Consider the following 19,914-nt stretch of genomic DNA (forward strand, 5'->3'; position numbering starts at 1 on the left):
TTTCAAAGTTTACTGGATGATAAATATTTTATATAAGCTTATTTTACAGCTTCTTGAATTTCTTGGAAAATAAATAGTCACAGGAAAAGTTTGTTATAAATTAACCAAAGAATTTGAAACGTACTATTTGTTTTATTTTTTAATTTATTTATTACATTTTTCTTAAACTGATGTAAATTGCATTTATTGATATAAGATACAAATATGTCTTGCTTTAAAGGAAGATCTCTTTGTTGTACAACTTACAATCCTGGTACAGTCTGCTATACAGTAACCAGTCAGAGGGAATATTTCCTGTCGCGGAGGAATTGCCATCTTATTGGTGTATTCCAGACCAAGTTCCATAATACCCGCATCATTTTTCCTCAGACGGGAAGTGACGTAAAACCGTATACCGGACGCATCTACTAGACCTGCAGTTATAAAATAATCATCTTCTTAATTGTCCAGCATTGATTATGTATAAATATAGTTTATTTTCACAAACAAGGAATTCATATGAATTATTGATTCAAGAACACCTACTCTGTCAAAGGACTGTCCAATTTCACCACCACCAATACCACGGAACGTTGCCAAGATGGAAAAAAGACCCTTGTATTTGTATGTAACTTGTGGTGTATCAAATCAATGGTAGGGAAACTATCTAAAATAAATTTGGACTGACCTGTTTTCTTATCTGGGTTGTTGTAATGGACTTCTAGCAAGACATATCCATTATAGTTCGGTCCGCCTATGGGGGTTCCGGCTTCTTCAGGAAATACAAGGGGCTGCAAATTTCAAAGAGGAAATATAATCAGCAAGATTTGCAAGCTAAAATTTTAAATGTAACTCTCTCTTTGTCTGTAAATTTTTCATTGTGACAACGGTCAACTAATCGAAATTGCTAACGCTAACGAAAGTGTGGCATCATAGGTTGCAGGAATTGGATTGGACAAGTAACTTTCCCTTATTAAAATTCGACGAATCTGATGCTAAAACAATTGACCGCACGCAAGTGCACAGAAATAATCTTTAAGTGCAAATTGCATGCATTAGCATCTAATGTTAGCTTATTCTACTTCTGAAGCAAACCAACAAGTATGGATTACAAACTAAATGCATTTTTAGCAAAGCGATCTAGTAAAGGCAATATAAAGAACAATATTCAAATCACCTTAGCTCCCATTGCCCACGCTCCAATCACATTCCGACAGGCCTCGAGTTCTGGAGGTTTTCCCTCAGAAAAGCCGGGGCCATTGTAATCTCGTACAATCTCGTCCTTGCTAAGTTCACAGTGGAACACTTCCATGTGATGCACGAGCCCTTCATGACCTTTCTGTATCACACCCTCATACTGAAATGCACATGTGGTAGTTATAGGACCCTTGCATGCCTCATTTAACATTCTCTCTTTAAAAAGATATTTAAATTCTATAATTGCATCTACACAATGTTTTTCTAGAAAGTGGCATTCAGTTCATATTGATATCCCATAGTACGTCAGGCCAGCTTTACTTCCGGCAAGCTAACGTCGAGATTCATGACATCTATGACAAGACAAAACAAACAAATTACAAAGCAGACAGAACACAATGAAACACCGTATGTAGAGACAATATAAGAATACAGACGTAATTAAACAATGCTTGCTAATTTAGTACAAGAAAATAGACGTAATAAAACAATGCATGTTAATTTAGTACATGAAAAAGTATATGAATGATCTACCTAAGGCATTTAAGGAAGTTCTTAAACTCTTCACAGGCGATGCCATAATATGTACTGAAATTTGATTGAAGAAAAATTCAAACCAACTTCATGAAGACCTTGTTTTATTGTGGTAAAAATTGGCAGCTACAATATAACATACACAAGTGCAAAATCATGGACCTGGATCATTCGAATCAATGATAACAGCTATTTAATGGAGAGAAAAAACAGAAAAGAAACGAACATAGGTTACATAGGACACAGAACGGTTTACGGTGATGGAGGAAGAACTTTGTCTACGGGACACAGAGTAATCAATGCATCCTATGTACTATTAATAGAGCGTTCAGCTGTACCCATCACCAGATGTTTTTGCCACGTGTAAGGCATTAGTTGGGTCCGACCTGGATAAGGCATTAGATGGGTCAGACCTGGATAAGGCATTAGTTGGGTCAGACCTGCGTATGCAATGTGCATTCGTTTATTAGGATGTCACATATATATTACAGCAGCACAAAAGCATCAAATTAGTATCTAGTCTTTAAAACAGTTTAGTGTCTAGTCTTTAAAACAGTTAAGTGCCTAGTCTTTAAAACAGTTTAGTGTCTAGTCTTTAAAACAGTTTTGTATCTAGTCTTTAAAACAGTTTAGTATCAAGTCTTCCAAACAGTTTAGTATCCATTCTTTAAAACAGTGTTGTATCTAGTCTTTAAGACAGTTAAGTGCCTAGTCTTTAAAACAGTTAAGTGCCTAGTCTTTAAAACAGTTTAGTATCTAGTCTTTAAAACAGTTTAGTGCCTAGTCTTTAAAACAATTTAGTGTCTAGTCTTTAAAACAGTTTAGTGCCTAGTCTTTAAAACAGTTAAGTGCCTAGTCTTTGAAACAGTTAAGTGCCTAGTCTTTAAAACAGTTTAGTGTCTAGTCTTTAAAATAGTTTTGTATCTAGTCTTTAAAACAGTTAGGTGCCTAGTCTTTAAAACAGTTTAGTGTCTAGTCTTTAAAACAGTTTAGTGTCTAGTCTTTAAAACAGTTAAGTGCCTAGTCTTTAAAACAGTTTAGTGTCTAGTCTTTAAAACAGTTAAGTGCCTAGTCTTTAAAACAGTTACGTGCCTAGTCTTTAAAACAGTTTAGTGTCTAGTCTTTAAAACAGTTTAGTGTCTAGTCTTTAAAACAGTTTAGTGTCTAGTCTTTAAAACAGTTTAGTGTCTAATCTTTAAAACAGTTTAGTGCCTAGTCTTTAAAACAGTTTAGTGCCTAGTCTTTAAAAAAGTTTAGTATCCATTCTTTAAAACAGTTAAGTGCCTAGTCTTTAAAACAGTTAAGTGCCTAGTCTTTAAAACAGTTTAGTGCCTAGTCTTTAAAACAGTTTAGTGCCTAGTCTTTACAACAATTTATTGCCTAGTCTTTAAAAAAGGTTTAGTGTCTAGTCTTTAAAACAGTTTTGTATCTAGTCTTTAGAACAGTTTAGTATCAAGTCTTCCAAACAGTTTAGTATCCATTCTTTAAAACAGTGTTGTATCTAGTCTTTAAAATAGTTTAGTATCAAGTCTTCAAAACAGTTTAGTACTTAGTCTTTTAAACAGTTTAATATCTAGTCTTTAAAACAGTTTTGTATCTAGTCTTTAAAACAGTTTAGTATCTATTCTTTAAAACAGTTTTGTATCTAGTCTTTAAAACAGTTTTGTATCTAGTCTTTAGAACAATTTAGCATCTATTCTTCAAAACAGTTTAGTATCTAGTCTTTAAAACAGTTTTGTATCAAGTCTTCCAAACAATTTAGTATCCATTCTTTAAAACAGTTTAGTATGTAGTCTTTAAAACAGTTTACTATCAAGTTTTCAAAACAGTTTAGTACCTTGTCTTTAAAACAGTTTAGTATCTAGTCTTCAAAACAGTTTAGTATCAAATCTTTAAAACAGTTTTGTATCAAGTCTCAAAACAGTTTAGTATCTAGTCTTTAAAACCGTTTAGTATAAAAAAAAATCTAAAACAGTTTAGTATCAAGTCTTTAAAACAATTTAGTGTCTAGTCTTAAAAAAGTTTAGTATCTAGTCTTTAAAACAGTTTTGCATCTAGTCTTTGAAACAATTTAGTGTCTGGTCTTTAAAACAGTTTAGTATCTAGTCTTTAAAACAGTGTAGTATCTAGTCTTTAAAAAAACAATTTAGTATCCAGTCTTTAAAACAGTTTTGTATCTAACCTTTAATATAGTTTTGTGTCTAGTGTTTAAAACAGTTTTGTGTCTAGTCTTCAAAACAATTTAGTATCAAGTCTTCAAAACAGTTAAGTGCCTAGTCTTTAAAACAGTTTAGTATCAAATCTTTAAAACAGTTAAGTGCCTAGTCTTCAAAACAGTTTAGTATCAAGTCTTCAAAACAGTTAAGTGCCTAGTCTTCAAAACAGTTTTGTATCTAGTTTTCAAAACAGTTTAGTATCAAGTCTTCAAAACAGTTTAGTATCAAATCTTTAAAACAGTTTTGTATCTAGTCTTTAACACAGTTTAGTATCAAATATTAAAAATAGTTTTGTATCTAGTCTTTAAAACTGTTTAGTATCCAATCTTTAAAACAGTTTTGTATCTAGTCCTTAAAACAGTTTAGTACCTAGTCTTTAAAACAGTTTAGTATGTAGTCTTTAAAACAGTTTTGTATCTAGTCTTCAAAACAGTTTAGTATCAGATCTTTAAAACAGATTTCTATCTATTCTTTAAAACAGTTGGTACCTACTCTTCAAAACAGTTTAGTATCTAGTCTTTACAACAGTGTAGTATCTAGTCTTTGAAACAGTTAGTACCTAGTGTTCAAAACAGTATGTACTGTTCGAAACAGTTTAGTGTCTAGTCTTCAAAACAGTCAAGTATCTATTCTTTGAAACAATGATTATATCGTGCGCGTGAAACAGCATGGATTACCAAACCTTGAAATAAAGAAGAAAAAGAGTAAACGTATATAAAAATTGAAAGCCTTAAAAACGACTTCCCTGTGAGACACATTTTTTCTTCACTTGAACTGTTTGAAGAAACTGTAAGAGGGCATTCTACCTGAGATAATCTGAAAGGAACCACATTTAATCATGTTTTAAAGATTTTACATGTGTTGCTCCTTTCAATCATTACCTTTTATATTTTACCTTGTATATAATTATACGGTTAATATTTTATCATATATTTAATTATATATTATTTGGAAATTTTGTCTTACTAAATTTGCATGCATTTGAATTTTCTTTGTCAAACTTAACATTAAATTAAGCGCCTCTGCTATCTGGAGATTTAGCCCAACAACGACCAACTAATAGGACACATTTGTATAATCAAGATAAGAAAATATTTCCAAACATTTGGCCCAACTACATTATTTATTTTTATGACTTGCATTGGTGAATATGTTTTTTATTGTTATTTCAACTAAGTATAATTCATTTTAAAAATCGTGCAATCATGCGTTTTTCCAAAACGTAAAATTTGTCTGTGTTTATTGGATCACTTGCATTGCCAGATCTTCAGTTTGGGAGGTAAGCAAATCTTGCATGTATTCTGTCATTCCAAAATGCCTACATAGAAGCGATCGGTGCTGAAAAACATCGGAACTTATGAAGACTGGCGACTGTGACTCGATTGTGGCGCTCTTTATTCTAATTATACATGCAACCAAGTGGCATGCGCACAGTGTATAAGTAATCCAGTGGCAATGACATTGTCTACAGGTCCAAGGTTTTTACCGATAAACTGAAGATTTCACAGCAAATTAAAAGTTAAAAGTTAGGGCACTACTACGCAGCATTGTCAGGCAAAGCAACATATGCTTCTTGTCAACTGACTCTATGAAATGATTTATAGTGGCGAGAACAACACGATGCAGTAGTGATTTACATGTTTTAAATTAAATACTACAGTGGGTACATCGACTGATATCGATATACAAAGGTATTGACATACCTATATTGCTTGATATCGATGTACAAAGGTATTGACAAACCTACATTGATTGATATCGATATACAAATGTATTGATAATACTACATTGATTGATATCGATATACAAAGGTATTGATAAGCCTACATTGATTGATATCGATATAAAACATATTGATAAGCCTACATTGATTGATATCGATATAGAAATGTATTGACAAACCTACATTAATTGACAACGATATACAAAGGCATCGATATGCTTACATTTACTGATATATCTACAAAAATAATAAGCAGAGGATTTAGGCAAACGAATGTAAGCACAGAACGAAATTTAGAGAGGAAAAATAACTTGATTTGATCCTGGTTCCACGCCGTGTCGTCTGTATCTGACATTCGAAGTATCGAACAAATAAATACTCGGTGGAGGAGTATGGATTAAACTGTTGCTCTCTTTCTGGTTTTAATTCTTGCGCATTAATCCTTAACATAACAGATACATACATCAGTGATATCACCACATTTATGAATCACAGTCTCACCACTTATTGTACAAAGAGGATACCGTTTTGAAACACCTTTTTAGCGTATTCTTTTTCGGTGTGAAATCAAAGCTTTCTGTGCTCACCTTAATGATATGATGTTTGTGTTTCAAAGGAGGAAGCCTGGTCACGTACCACCAATATGTAGTTTCTTCTGCAGGAACCTCAATCTAGGAATGAAAAGTGGATCATATTTAATGAAAAGTGGATCATATTTAATGAAAAGTGAACTAAAATTAATCTGTTATCACTCTTAAAGTCCCTGTACCTATGATCTTGCATTTGTATGATTCTATTTTTTTTCTTCTCATCCTTGATCATCCACTTACGTTTTCGCATGAAAGCGCTAATGAAGAAGAAATACGCTTAGAACAAGTGAGGTTCCGTTCACATTGCCAATCTTTCATCAAGCAATGATGTCCTTTTTCTTATGAACATCATGCTGAACTTCCAATATTTCCTGAAGCCCTTTACTAGGTGTAATACATATTTTAATTCTTAATTGAATTGTGTTTCATTAGACATTTCTCATTATTGGACAAAATAAACAATGAGCTAAATGAGACTTACCCACCCCCACCCCCATTATCGAACATAATGTAAACTTGTTCAATAATGCCGTGTATGTGCTCCCCCCCCCCCCCATCGCTCTGCGCCCTCTTCCCTTTTCATAGTATAGAGACAACGTTGTAATAGGCATTTTGGTTTAAGTATATTTAATTAAGCACGGCGAATGAACGTCTAAGTTACTCATGAGTTAGGCCACAAGCTCGTACTTGTAAAAAGCATATACCAATCTTGCCAACTTACATGTGGATTGAGAACCTCAGTCGTCCAAACATCATCAGGCATCGAAGCTTCAGGCATGTTCGGTTTCAGCAGTTGCACTCTCTGGAGTCCCGGATGTAGTGACGTCACGTTTACGAACTTCTTTGATGACGGCGTCCCTTTGCTGATGAAGAATAAAATATGCGTCGTCCCATTCTAAAACAAGAAAATGATGGCATTTGCCACATATTTGTCTTTTTTGAATATATGTGGCATAAGCAAATAAGATTCAGTTTTATTTTCAAGTCAATTAGTTACTGTAGTCTTAAATAACATTATTTGTGTAACTTATGCAGATTCAAAGGGAAGATTTTTTTGCTAGTTTTACTATAAGCCTCTATAGTAAAACTAGATGGAAATGTGTTGACCATTAAACCATAAACATTCAGATTCTGTGCACTTCTTTCTTGTACAGATAGATTCAAAGAATCTCTTTTCATTTATCTCTCTAAAGTAGAGTGAATATCAAAGTAATTAACATCTTGTAATGTATTAGAGTGAATCTTGTAATGTATTAGGGTGTTTACTATCTTGTAATGTATTAAAGTGAATCTTGTAATGTATTAGGGTGTTTGCCATCTTGTAATGTATTAAAGTGAATCTTGTAATGTATTAGGGTGAATGCCACCTTGTAATTTATTAGTGTGAATGACATCTTGTAATGTATTAGAATGAATGCCATTTTGTAATTTATTAGAGTGATTGACATTTAGTAATGTATTAGAGTGAATGCCACCTTGTAATTTATTAGCGTGAATGACATCTTGTAATGCATTATAATAAATGCCACCTTGTAATGTATTAGAATGATTGACATCTTGTAATGCATTAGAACGAATGACATTTTGTAATTTATTAGCGTGAGTGACATCTTGTAATGCATTATAATGAATGCCACCTTGTAACTTATTAGTGTGAATGACATCTTGTAATGCATTAGAATGATTGCCATCTTGTAATGCATTAGAATGAATGACATCTTGTAATTTATTAGAATGATTGACATCTTGTAATTTATTAGCGTGAATGACATCTTGTAATGCATTATAATAAATGCCACCTTGTAATGTATTAGAATGATTGACATCTTGTAATGCATTAGAATAAATGACATCTTGTATTTTATTAGTGTGAATGACATCTTGGAATGTATTAGAATGATTGACATCTTGTAATGCATTAGAATGAATGACATCTTGTAATTTATTAGAATGATTAACATCTTGTAATGCATTAGAATGATCGACATCTTGTAATGCATTAGAATGAATGACATCTTGTAATTTATTAGAATGACTGACATCTTGTAACTTATTAGAGTGAATGACATCTTGGAATGTATTAGAATGAATGACGTCTTGTAATTTATTAGAGTGAATGACATCTTGTAATGTATTAGAATGATTGACATCTTGTAATTTATTAGAGTGAATGACATCTTGGAATGTATTAGAGTGATTGACATCTTGTAATGCATTAGAATGAATGACATCTTGTAATTTATTAGAATGATTGACATCTTGTAATTTATTAGAGTGAATGACATCTTGGAATGTATTAGAATGAATGACATCTTGTAATTTATTAGAGTGAATGACATCTTGTAATGTATTACAGTGAATGACATCTTGTAATTTATTAGAGTGAATGACATCTTGTAATGTATTAGAATGATTGTTATTTTGTAATTTATTACAGTGAATGACATCTTGTAATTTATTACAGTGATTGACATCTTGTAATGTATTACAGTGATTGACATCTTGTAAAGCATTAGAATGATTGTTATTTTGTAATTTATTACAGTGAATGACATCTTGTAAAGCATTGGAGTGTTTGCCATCTTGTAATGTATTAGAATGATTGTTATTTTGTAATTTATTACAGTGAATGACATCTTGTAATACATAAGAATGAATGCCATTTTGTAATTTATTAGAATGAATGACATCTTGTAATGCATAAGAATGAATGACATCTTGTAATGTATTAGAGTGTATGCCATCTTGTACTGAATTAGTCTGCCATCTTGTAATGAATTATAATGAATGACATCTTTTAAAGTGTCACGTGATTGACATCTTGTAATGTAATATAATGATTGACATCTTTTAATGTGACATAATGACTGACGTCTTTTAATGTATTAGAGTGATTGACATCGTGTAATGTATTAGAGTGTCTGCCATCTTGTAATGTGTTAGAGTGATTGACATCTTACAATGTATTACAGTGAATGCCATCTTGTAATGCATTAGAATGAATGACATCTTGTAATACGTTAGAGTGATTGACATCGTGTAATGTATTAGAGTGTCTGCCATCTTGTAATGCATTAGAATGAATGCCATACTGTAACGTCTTAGAATGATTGACATTGTGTAACGAATTAGAGTGATTGACATCTTGTAATGTATTAGAATGACTGCCATATTGTAACGTCTTAAAATGATTGACATCGTGTAACGAATTAGAGTGATTGACATCTTGTAATGTATTAGAATGAATAACATCTTTTAATGAGTTAAAGCGAATGACATATTTTAATACATTAGAGTGAATGAGATTTTATAATGTATTAGAACGAATGATATATTTTAATGCATTTGAATGAATAAGAACTTGTAATGTATTAGAGTGATTGACATCATGTAATGTATTAGAACGAAAGCCATCTTGTGATGTATTAGAATGACTGACATTGTTTTTAATGTATTAGGCCAAACGAATGTTAACTATACAAGCAAAGTAAGTACTTCATAAGGAAAGTGTTACTATAAATGAATGTATCGAGTGCCACTAATTTAACATGATGAAGATATCAAGGTGGTAATGAGCTCACATTGCACAACATTGTTAACACGTGGTAAAAACAAAATAATGACGAGAAAAAAATGCTTCGCATCTCTGCATTATCAGTTCAATATTTCGTTGCGGTAGGCAGGTTGGTTTCCTCCTACGTCCAACCTACACCAGGATACAGTCTGATTAAAATCAGATCTCTACTATCTTACGTGAAGATCTGACTGCGACCACTTTGGGGTCATGTTCTGGTGACCTGTGTTATTACCATAAATGCTACTTTTCTCAGTCAATTAGATGAAGTCTTGTACCTCCGCGTTTTTGAGACTAAATAGTAAAGCTGAAGAGCATCAATGTGTGCTGAACGATTTGATTCACTTTCAAATTCCTGAAAGCTGCATTTCCATTGGATAATCCAAAGGTCGCCAGAACATGACCCCTAAGGGTTCACTTCAGGTAGGACAGTGGCGATCTGGTTTTAATCAGAATACGCCAGTATACAAGCTATTGCATATACTAGATGTTAGTTTTCAGAACTTGTCGTGATAAATTCAAGTTAAAGTTGTACATTTGACAGACTTACATCAAATCGGTAGTCGCGAGGGTCGCATGTGTCAATTTCCCGGTAAAATTGCAGTACAGTTGGCGGTCCGGTCTGTGACAGTGCCTTAACCAGGTGATAGTCCTGATGCTTGTCCACGTGCAGCAAACCTTCTGAATCGGTCCAAGCGTCCTAGATGGAAGGAAGATGTACTTTACTAGAAGGATACATGTCGACTCTAACTCCGTCCGCTCTTATCAATCACTCACAGATTATACTTATATTCTGTACATAAAAACATCACGGTAGTGAATTAACGATTGGGGGGTGGGGGAGCGGACAAATGTGTCCTTCTTGGTCATCCAGAGCCAGCGTTTCAGCGGGGGAATGCTAACAACAATCAGCACGGAATATTAATATGGCTGTACTCCTGAAAAATTTCAACAAATTGGTATCATTACTTTCTAACGATCATTCTCAGTGGTCTTAAACAGTCGTGTTGATATCCATCAAACGGTTACTAATTTGATGTGGATTATTTTTACACATAAGGCAGGGGTGGCTACCGAGCATCCTTCGCTATAGCGGTAAGCATAAGAAGGAAAAGTAAATTAATTAATGAATTACTACTACTCTACTACTACACTACAATTAATAATAATACAAACATTTACATGTCAAATATTGTACAAAACTGTGTAGAAATCATATTGTTAACACAATTTATTTTGACTTCTTAAAGTATTTCTAGAATAGCGCACTGTTGCAATTTTATTTTAGAGTGGATGATGCTCGTCTTAATATGTGTTTCTTCAGAATATCCAATCCACAATTTACACCAATATCCAATCCACATTTTACACCAATATTCAATCCACAATTTACACCAATATCCAATCCACATTTTACACCAATATCCAGTCCACATTTTACACCAATATCCAATCCACATTTTACACCAATATCCAGTCCACATTTTACACCAATATCCAATCCACATTTTACACCACTATCCAATCCATATTTTACACCAATTTTTGGGACAATATCCCATCAAAAGTTTATACAAAATGGTTTTCTTCTTCACAACATCCCAACTATATTTTATAGCAATTTATTTGTTTTTCCACAATAATCCCTCTCTATTTTGTATCAAAATGTTTTTCTTCCACAATATCCCATCTATATTTTATAGCAATTGGTTTGTTTTTCCACAATATTCCCTCTATATTTTGTATCAAATTGTTTTTCTTTCACAATATCCCATCTACATCTTATACCAAAATTGTTTTTTCACATATCACATCTACATTTTTATCGAAATGTTTTTTTAAAAAAATATATCCTATCTTCATTTTATATCAAAATGTTTTTTTAACAATATCCCATCTACATTTTATACCAAAATGTTTTTCTTTCACAATATCCCATCTGTAGTTTATAGCAACATGTTTGTTTTTCCACAATATGCCCTACATATTTTGTATCAAATTGTTTTTCTTTCACAATAGTCCATCTATATCTTATACCAAAATGTTTTTTTTCACATATCACATCTACATTTTTATCGAAATGTTTTTTTTTTAAACAATATCCTATCAACGTTTTATACCAAAATGTCTTTTATTTTACAATATCCCATCTATATTTTATACCAAAATGTTTTTTCTTATTTGTACTTTGAGTGGAATGAATAATTTTTTCCATATCTTCTACAGATAGATAAATTAATGAATGCATACATGAATGGAAGAACAGAAAAACGTGCACACAGAGATGAATGCTGGGATGGGCAGATCAAAAGACATATATATATATCTATATATATATATATATATATATATATATATATATATATATATATATATATATATATATGGGAATAACAGATCTTGTAGAAACTATAGTGTATGCCTACCTGTTTGATTTTCAACCCATCATGCAAACAAAAATTGTATCGAATTTTATATATTTTTTTAATTCAGAATGAATGTAAACGAGGGCGAGGAACTGATTGTTTTAAAATGTTGGTGTTAGATCAATTAACTGCTTGCAATAAGGGCAGAGAGAGGAGAAGCAGTAATTCGAAGCATATAGTATTTGAGTGCAATTGCGAGTTTTCGTATACAGACTCTTTCATAATATGAGTATTCGTCTCAAAGAGCCCACAAATTCTACCGACTTTGGAAACAATATCTGTAATAAACTTCACGTAATTAATTCTATAATATTACGGCTATTGTCCTCCATGAAACTTATAATAAGTTGTTCTATTTTATTTATAATTTCAATATTTTTGTAAATGTCTATTTCTTTTAGCACTATAATTTTAAATGACCAATAAATACGTCAAACAAAACGTCCATCCAAGTATGAAAAGACTGGAGAAATAGAGTAAACGCCATGGTCCAAGAAAAGAAAAACAAACACCTGTTGCATTTGACGAAAACATCTATGAATATCGCACAATCTGCAGATTTAAAAATAAACGCAAAAGCAAAGCACATACAAATAATGTTGAAAATTAGCACAAATAATTTGGTGGAAAATTTATTGGGATTTATTTTATTCCGTCAACCTTGAAAATGGTTAAAAATGTGTGTCGTTACTTGCCTGAAAATGGTGAACATTTGTGGCACTGGTCCAGTAAATCATAAAATCGGCATTATTGGTCTCTCCATGATCCGAGAATCCTACACCAAACCATTTGCCAGTCAAACTCACAACCGTTATTTTGAATCGAACTAGATTGAGTCCATAGTCCACGTTCCATCTAAAATCCAGTCTGTGATCCCTGTCCAGGAAAAGTCCGTTTGGGTAATCCGTGGACTGAACAGGGATTAATAATAAAAACAAGTTCCATACTATATTGAAAAGCCTAAACATTTCTCAGCCGAAGTCTCAAAGAGTTGCAATATGTGATCACTTGTATTATTCCAATACAACGTAGATGACGTTTTCTCTGGTCTCTCACGAGCTCAAATAGCGTTCTTTCAAATGTTTCCTTTAACAACTTTGTTTTCTGTAAATCCAGACTACAGTTGTTCACTAACAGACCACAGTAACTATTTTATTACAAATTTTCTGTTTCCTCCATTTTCAAACTAAAAGGAAAAGCAGTAAACTAAACTGATGAATCAAGCTCTGGAAATTTTGGACCATTTAACTGAATCTGACGTGTCTGTTTTTAGACTTTTCAATGCTGAGTGCGTGATGCCTAGCACGAGTATAGCATGAAGCGTTCTTGCAGAATTAATGTCCATTCAAGCGCCGGAAATTTGGTCTTCGAATTGTGAATCTATAGACTTGTTAACAATTATACCCGCCTTCAGACTACTGTTTGCCTAGTTCATCAACTCCTGACTGCCCCTCATTCCGATTTGTAATCACGTGATTATGAAATATTTAAAAATCCAATATAAAGTCTTCTTGGTAAACGATACAAAGGCGAGGACATCTGAAGGGATTTCGTCATGTGTGCTCCCTCTCTCTCTCTCTCTCTCTCTCAAACGTCTGCTCCAACATAATTGGATAGAAAGTAAACTCTGAAATAATTTCTCCATTGCTATTCAGACTTCATTAATTGAGATATACGTGTTTAAATAGAATTATGGCTTTCTGCTCCATCAGCTGAATTGTGAGGATAGCTTGTGTTTTGATTTATACTAATCTGTTGATATAAAAATATTAATCCCTATGTTTTTAGAGAATTGTGCTTTCTGTAAATTTGAATATTTTCAAACTAATACAGAATATAATAGGGTCATCTTAAAATCTATACAACCATTATCTTGAAGTGTTCTCAGTGTGTCTGTACTTTCAAGGAAAGTCACGTTCATTTCTAGAATAATTTCAAAATCAGTAAGGGTACTTCCAAGAAGTATAGAAAAATATGCAGATAGCCAGGTGACATCATTAAAAGAAGCGCTGATAACATTATTTGGGAAATGTAGTTTATCACATAATGTAATTGTATATTAGGAGTCACGTATTCGTGTCGTTATCTTCATATTAAAAATGACATCATGTAATTAAACTTTAGGGGTCAGGTATTCATGTCGTCATCTTCTGTACTAGAAATGACATAATGTAATTTAACATTAGTGGTCAGGAATCCACGTCTTGCTCTTCATGTTAGAAATGACATAATGCAATTTAACATTAGTGGTCAGGAATCCACGTCGTGCTCTTCATGTTAGAAATGATATAATGTACTTTAAAATTAGTGGTCAGGAATCCACGCTGTGCCCTTCATGTTAGAAATGACATAATGTAATTTAACATTAGTGGTCAGGAATCCACGCTGTGCTCCTAGTTTTGGAAATCACAGTGTAATTTAACATTAGTGGTCAGGGATCCACGTCTTGCTCTTCATATTAGAAATGACATAATGTAATATAACATTAGTGGTCAGGAATCCACGCTGTGCTCTTAGTTTTGGAAATCACAGTGTAATTTAACATTAGTGGTCAGGGATCCACGTCGTGCTCTTCATGTTAGAAATGACATAATGTAATTTAACATTAGTGGTCAGGAATCCACGCTGTGCTCTTCGTTCTGGAAATCACAGTGTAATTTAACATTAGTGGTCAGGGATCCACGTCGTGCTCTTCATGTTAGTAATGACATAATGTAATTTAACATTAGTGGTCAGGAATCCACGCTGTGCTCTTAGTTTTGGAAATCACAGTGTAATTTAACATTAGTGGTCAGGAATCCACGCTGTGCTCTTCATGTTAGAAATGACATAATGTAATTTAACATTAGTGGTCAGGAATCCACGCTGTGCTCCTAGTTTTGGAAATCACAGTGTAATTTAACATTAGTGGTCAGGGATCCACGTCTTGCTCTTCATATTAGAAATGACATAATGTAATTTAACATTAGTGGTCAGGAATCCACGCTGTGCTCTTAGTTTTGGAAATCACAGTGTAATTTAACATTAGTGGTCAGGGATCCACGTCGTGCTCTTCATGTTAGTAATGACGTAATGTAATTTAACATTAGTGGTCAGGGATCCACGTCTTGCTCTTCATGTTAGAAATGACATAATGTAATTTAACATTAGTGGTCAGGAATCCACGTCGTGCTCTTCATGTTAGAAATGATATAATGTAATTTAAAATTAGTGGTCAGGAATCCACGCTGTGCTCTTCATGTTAGAAATGACATAATGTAATTTAACATTAGTGGTCAGGAATCCACGCTGTGCTCCTAGTTTTGGAAATCACAGTGTAATTTAACATTAGTGGTCAGGGATCCACGTCTTGCTCTTCATGTTAGAAATGACATAATGTAATTTAACATTAGTGGTCAGGAATCCACGTCGTGCTCTTCATGTTAGAAATGATATAATGTAATTTAAAATTAGTGGTCAGGAATCCACGCTGTGCTCTTCATGTTAGAAATGACATAATGTAATTTAACATTAGTGGTCAGGAATCCACGCTGTGCTCCTAGTTTTGGAAATCACAGTGTAATTTAACATTAGTGGTCAGGGATCCACGTCTTGCTCTTCATATTAGAAATGACATAATGTAATTTAACATTAGTGGTCAGGAATCCACGCTGTGCTCTTAGTTTTGGAAATCACAGTGCAATTTAACATTAGTGGTCAGGGATCCACGTCGTGCTCTTCATGTTAGTAAAGACATAATGTAATTTAACATTAGTGGTCAAGGATCCACGTCGTGCTCTTCATGTTAGTAATGACATAATGTAATTTAACATTAGTGGTCAGGGATCCACGTCGTGCTCTTCATGTTAGTAATGACAAAATGTAATGTAACATTAGTGGTCAGGGATCCACGTCGTGCTCTTCATGTTAGAAATGACATAATGTAATTTAACATTAGTGGTCAGGGATCCACGTCGTGCTCTTGATGTTAGTAATGACATAATGTAATTTAACATTAGTGGTCAGGGATCCACGTCGTGCTCTTCATGTTAGTAATGTCATAATGTAATTTAACATTAGTGGTCAGGGATCCGCGTCTTGCTCTTCATATTAGAAATGACATAATGTAATTTAACATTAGGGGTCAGAAATCTGTGTCGTGTTCTTCATATTAGAAATCACGTCATAATTTATGAACAAAACGTTCCAATTTTTCTGAATATAATGAATGTCATGAAATTGCTCGTTTTACTCTTTTTACAATATTTTCAAACAAAGTATAGACAGTAATTGTTTCATAAACTTAATGCAAAATGAATACGAAAACTCATACACTTGTAAGGAAATCCTGTTCATTCATTTTATTTCTTTCCAATGATTGCTATTCTTAAGGGAACGTGTTAAATACACAAATGGCTTGAGAAAGTCCTTCAACTAATTTTATTTTCAAGAGAACACTTTTTCTTGTCTAAATCATTCATGGGCAACACAATTAATTATAGCTTTATCTTTTTATTTTGCATTGACTTCATAAATTATACATTTCCATGGCTTTTGAATGATACGCATAAGGCTCTGTTGGGCAATTCAAACATTTAACAAGCATACCGTGGAACCCAAAGTCTCACCCGCATAGTACGATGATGACGTATCCCCCACCCCACCCCGATGACAGAATCCGTTGCGGGTACAATGACTTCATTCGGAACACGCTTAAATTAGGCAAACTACATTCCAGGCACGTAACTGAATGGTCACGAAACTTTCCATTGTTATCCTTTAAGTTTTATATTTCGAAGGAAAGTTACAGCTCACAAAACACTACAGTCCCTCTAGTCTCTTAAACGTCAATTTCTTGCTTGATTAATATATACTATATAATCATGAAACATATTTTATATTTATGATATTCATATGCCGACAGCAATCACTTACATAAAATATGTATATGGGTAAATAAACACTAATCAAATGATCAATCACTTAAGAATACACGTATGGGTAAATAAACACCAATCAGACGATAACATACATAAGAATACATTTATGGGTAAATAAACACCAAGCAGACGATAACATACATAAGAATACATTTATGGGTAAATAAACACCAAGCAAATGATTACTCACATAAGAATACATGTATGGGTAAAAAAACACCAAGCAAATGATTACTCACTTAAGAATACACGTATGGGTAAATAAACACCAATCAGACGATAACATACATAAGAATACATTTATGGGTAAATAAACACCAAGCAAATGATTACTCACATAAGAATACATTTATGGGTAAATAAACACCAAGCAGACGATAACACAGATACGAATACATTTATAGGTAAATAAACACCAAGCAAATGATTACTCACATACGAATACATTTATAGGTAAATAAACGCCAAGCAAATGATTACTCATATAAGAATACGTTTCTGGGTAAATACAAACCAAGCAGACGATAACACACATATGAATGTGTATATGGGAAAATAACGGGAAGTATTTATTATAAAATTGGCATTAGACATATGCTAGAGAGAGAGTTTCACTTTTCTTTATCTTTTTTCCCCACCGAAAATATCGTGCTATCAACATTTTAACGCATTTAGGATATGTTTCTATAACGATGCATGAAATAATTATATATAATATGTGATTAATCCACTCCTAGTCTTACAACTGTTTTTGATTTTGTATATAATTTGTTTCCAATCAACTCGTCTTTCAGTTGTTTGTCATTGTATATAATTTGTGTTCAATCCACTCCTTGTCTTACAACTGTATCTGTCATTGTATATAATTTGTGTTCAATCCACTCCCCGTCTTTCAGTTGTGTTTGTTGTTGTATATAATTTGTGTTCAATCCATTCCTCGTCTTACATCTATGTTTGCTGTTGTATATAATTTGTATTCAATCCACTCCTCGTCTTACAACTGTATCTGTCACTGAGTATAATTTCTAGTCAATCCACTCCTCGTCTTACAACTGTATCTGTCACTGAGTATAATTTGTATTTAATCCACTCCTCGTCTCACAACTGTATCTGTCATTGAGTATAATTTGTATTCAATCCACTCCTCGTCTTACAACTGTATCTGTCATTGAGTATAATTTGTATTCAATCCACTCCTCGTCTTACAACTGTATCTGTCATTGAGTATAGTTTGTATTCAATCCACTCCTCGTCTTGCAACTGTATATGTCATTGAGTATAGTTTGTTTTCAATCCACTCCTCGTCTTACAACTGTATCTGTCATTGAGTATAATTTGTATTCAACCTGCTTATCATCTTTCATTTGTTTCTCATTGAAAATTTGCATGAAACTGACGCTCTGAACGAACACGTTTTTACGAGTCTTCAGATTAATTTAAATTTTAACAGTAGTATTATTCAATGTTGATGAATTCCTTTTTTGGATTATTATTATTATTATTATTATTATTATTATTATTGTACACTTTGCATTACTAATTTAAAACACTTTCGACGGCTGAAAAGCTAACTTTGCTATGGTAGCCTTGTTGATTGAATGTTATCTCCCTTTAAATGTTACCTCCCTTTAAATCCGGAAACCAAGTATTGAAATATGGACCATAGTGATATAAAGCAAGCCTTTATTATTATTATTATTATTATTATTAAAGCGATGATTAGTTTAAAATTTCGATGTTTTGATTGTCTCTCTGAAAATATTCAAATGTAAGGCATGCGCATGCGATTTCCTTTTTGTTCAGTGCTGTTCCATCACCATAGCCATAACAAACACGTCAACATATCTACTTTATCAATGCCAGCATTTCCATCAGAAAACCTTATGTAAATAGTAATCTTTCAATAAAGCAGGTTCAAACATTCTTTGTCTTCAATTTCGACACTTAGTTAATATTGACTTACTTGGAACGGGAAAGTTAATGTTTGCTTGTAACGGATTAAATTAAGGACTTTCAATGAAGTAACTTTTAGTTTGTTTTCCAAAAACTTTTTGTTTCTTAACTGTACCAGAAACAAAGGCGTCATTTCGACTTGAAGAAGCGGCAAGTCTCCCCAAAGAGAATGTTATATCAGATCAATGTATTCTGCTTTTCCAACACCCTCTCACAATTCATTCGGAACACCCAGAGTTATTTTCTGCAAACATCGCAGAATATCGCGAGGCATATATTCATACAGACGTACACCTCCCATCCATTGACAGTTACTGAAATATTTCCCAAACGTGACCAAGATTGTCGTTCTTGTTTCCTTATTGAAGTGAATTTTGGCCCCGTCTTCCGTCTGCTCTTTGTACTGATTCTGTATTATTATTGTAGTTGGTGTGTTGGTTAACGTACGTTCGCCTACATTGTTTACTGTTTCTTTCCTCTTTTTCGTGTTTACTTTTCTGTAGTATTTACTCGCTTTATTAGTCTTTGGGAGAATTTTGGATTCATTCTAAGTAATTGTAAAAGACACAGCATATCCATTTATTTGGTGATTCTGAGGCCACATTGTTTAGGGCGATAACTTCTCTACAACGCATTAAGCTTAAAGGAGAAAATAGTCAACACTTATCTATGAAGGACATCTAATCACGTACGTATTTAGAATGCATTTACCTTAGATATTTTACCCACATCATCTACGTTTAACCCACGTGGTATCTAACTTGCCCCAAGTTTAAAATTGTTAACGAACACGAGGCCGTCGA

The 19,914-nt window shown here is 33.1% G+C and overlaps 1 protein-coding gene across 1 annotated transcript in view; it reads right to left on the reverse strand.

The window, feature by feature from the left end:
* Positions 1-19,244, reverse strand: part of LOC149777642 (dopamine beta-hydroxylase-like) — a 35,514-nt gene extending 16,270 nt beyond the window's left edge. Inside the window, exons 1-8 of the mRNA XM_089940358.1 lie at positions 19,122-19,244; positions 12,935-13,150; positions 10,364-10,513; positions 6,961-7,134; positions 6,237-6,320; positions 1,157-1,336; positions 668-770; positions 247-413 (exon numbers count right to left, since the gene is read on the reverse strand). Of these exons, the coding sequence (XP_089796484.1) occupies positions 247-413; positions 668-770; positions 1,157-1,336; positions 6,237-6,320; positions 6,961-7,134; positions 10,364-10,513; positions 12,935-13,150; positions 19,122-19,244 (1,197 nt within the window). The remainder of the gene's footprint in view (positions 1-246; positions 414-667; positions 771-1,156; positions 1,337-6,236; positions 6,321-6,960; positions 7,135-10,363; positions 10,514-12,934; positions 13,151-19,121) is intronic.
* Between the last annotated feature and the right edge of the window lie 670 nt (positions 19,245-19,914).

This window comes from Sinohyriopsis cumingii, chromosome 17 (genome assembly GCF_028554795.1).
Source record: "Sinohyriopsis cumingii isolate HCF-2022 chromosome 17, ASM2855479v2, whole genome shotgun sequence".
NCBI lineage: Eukaryota > Metazoa > Mollusca > Bivalvia > Unionida > Unionidae > Sinohyriopsis > Sinohyriopsis cumingii.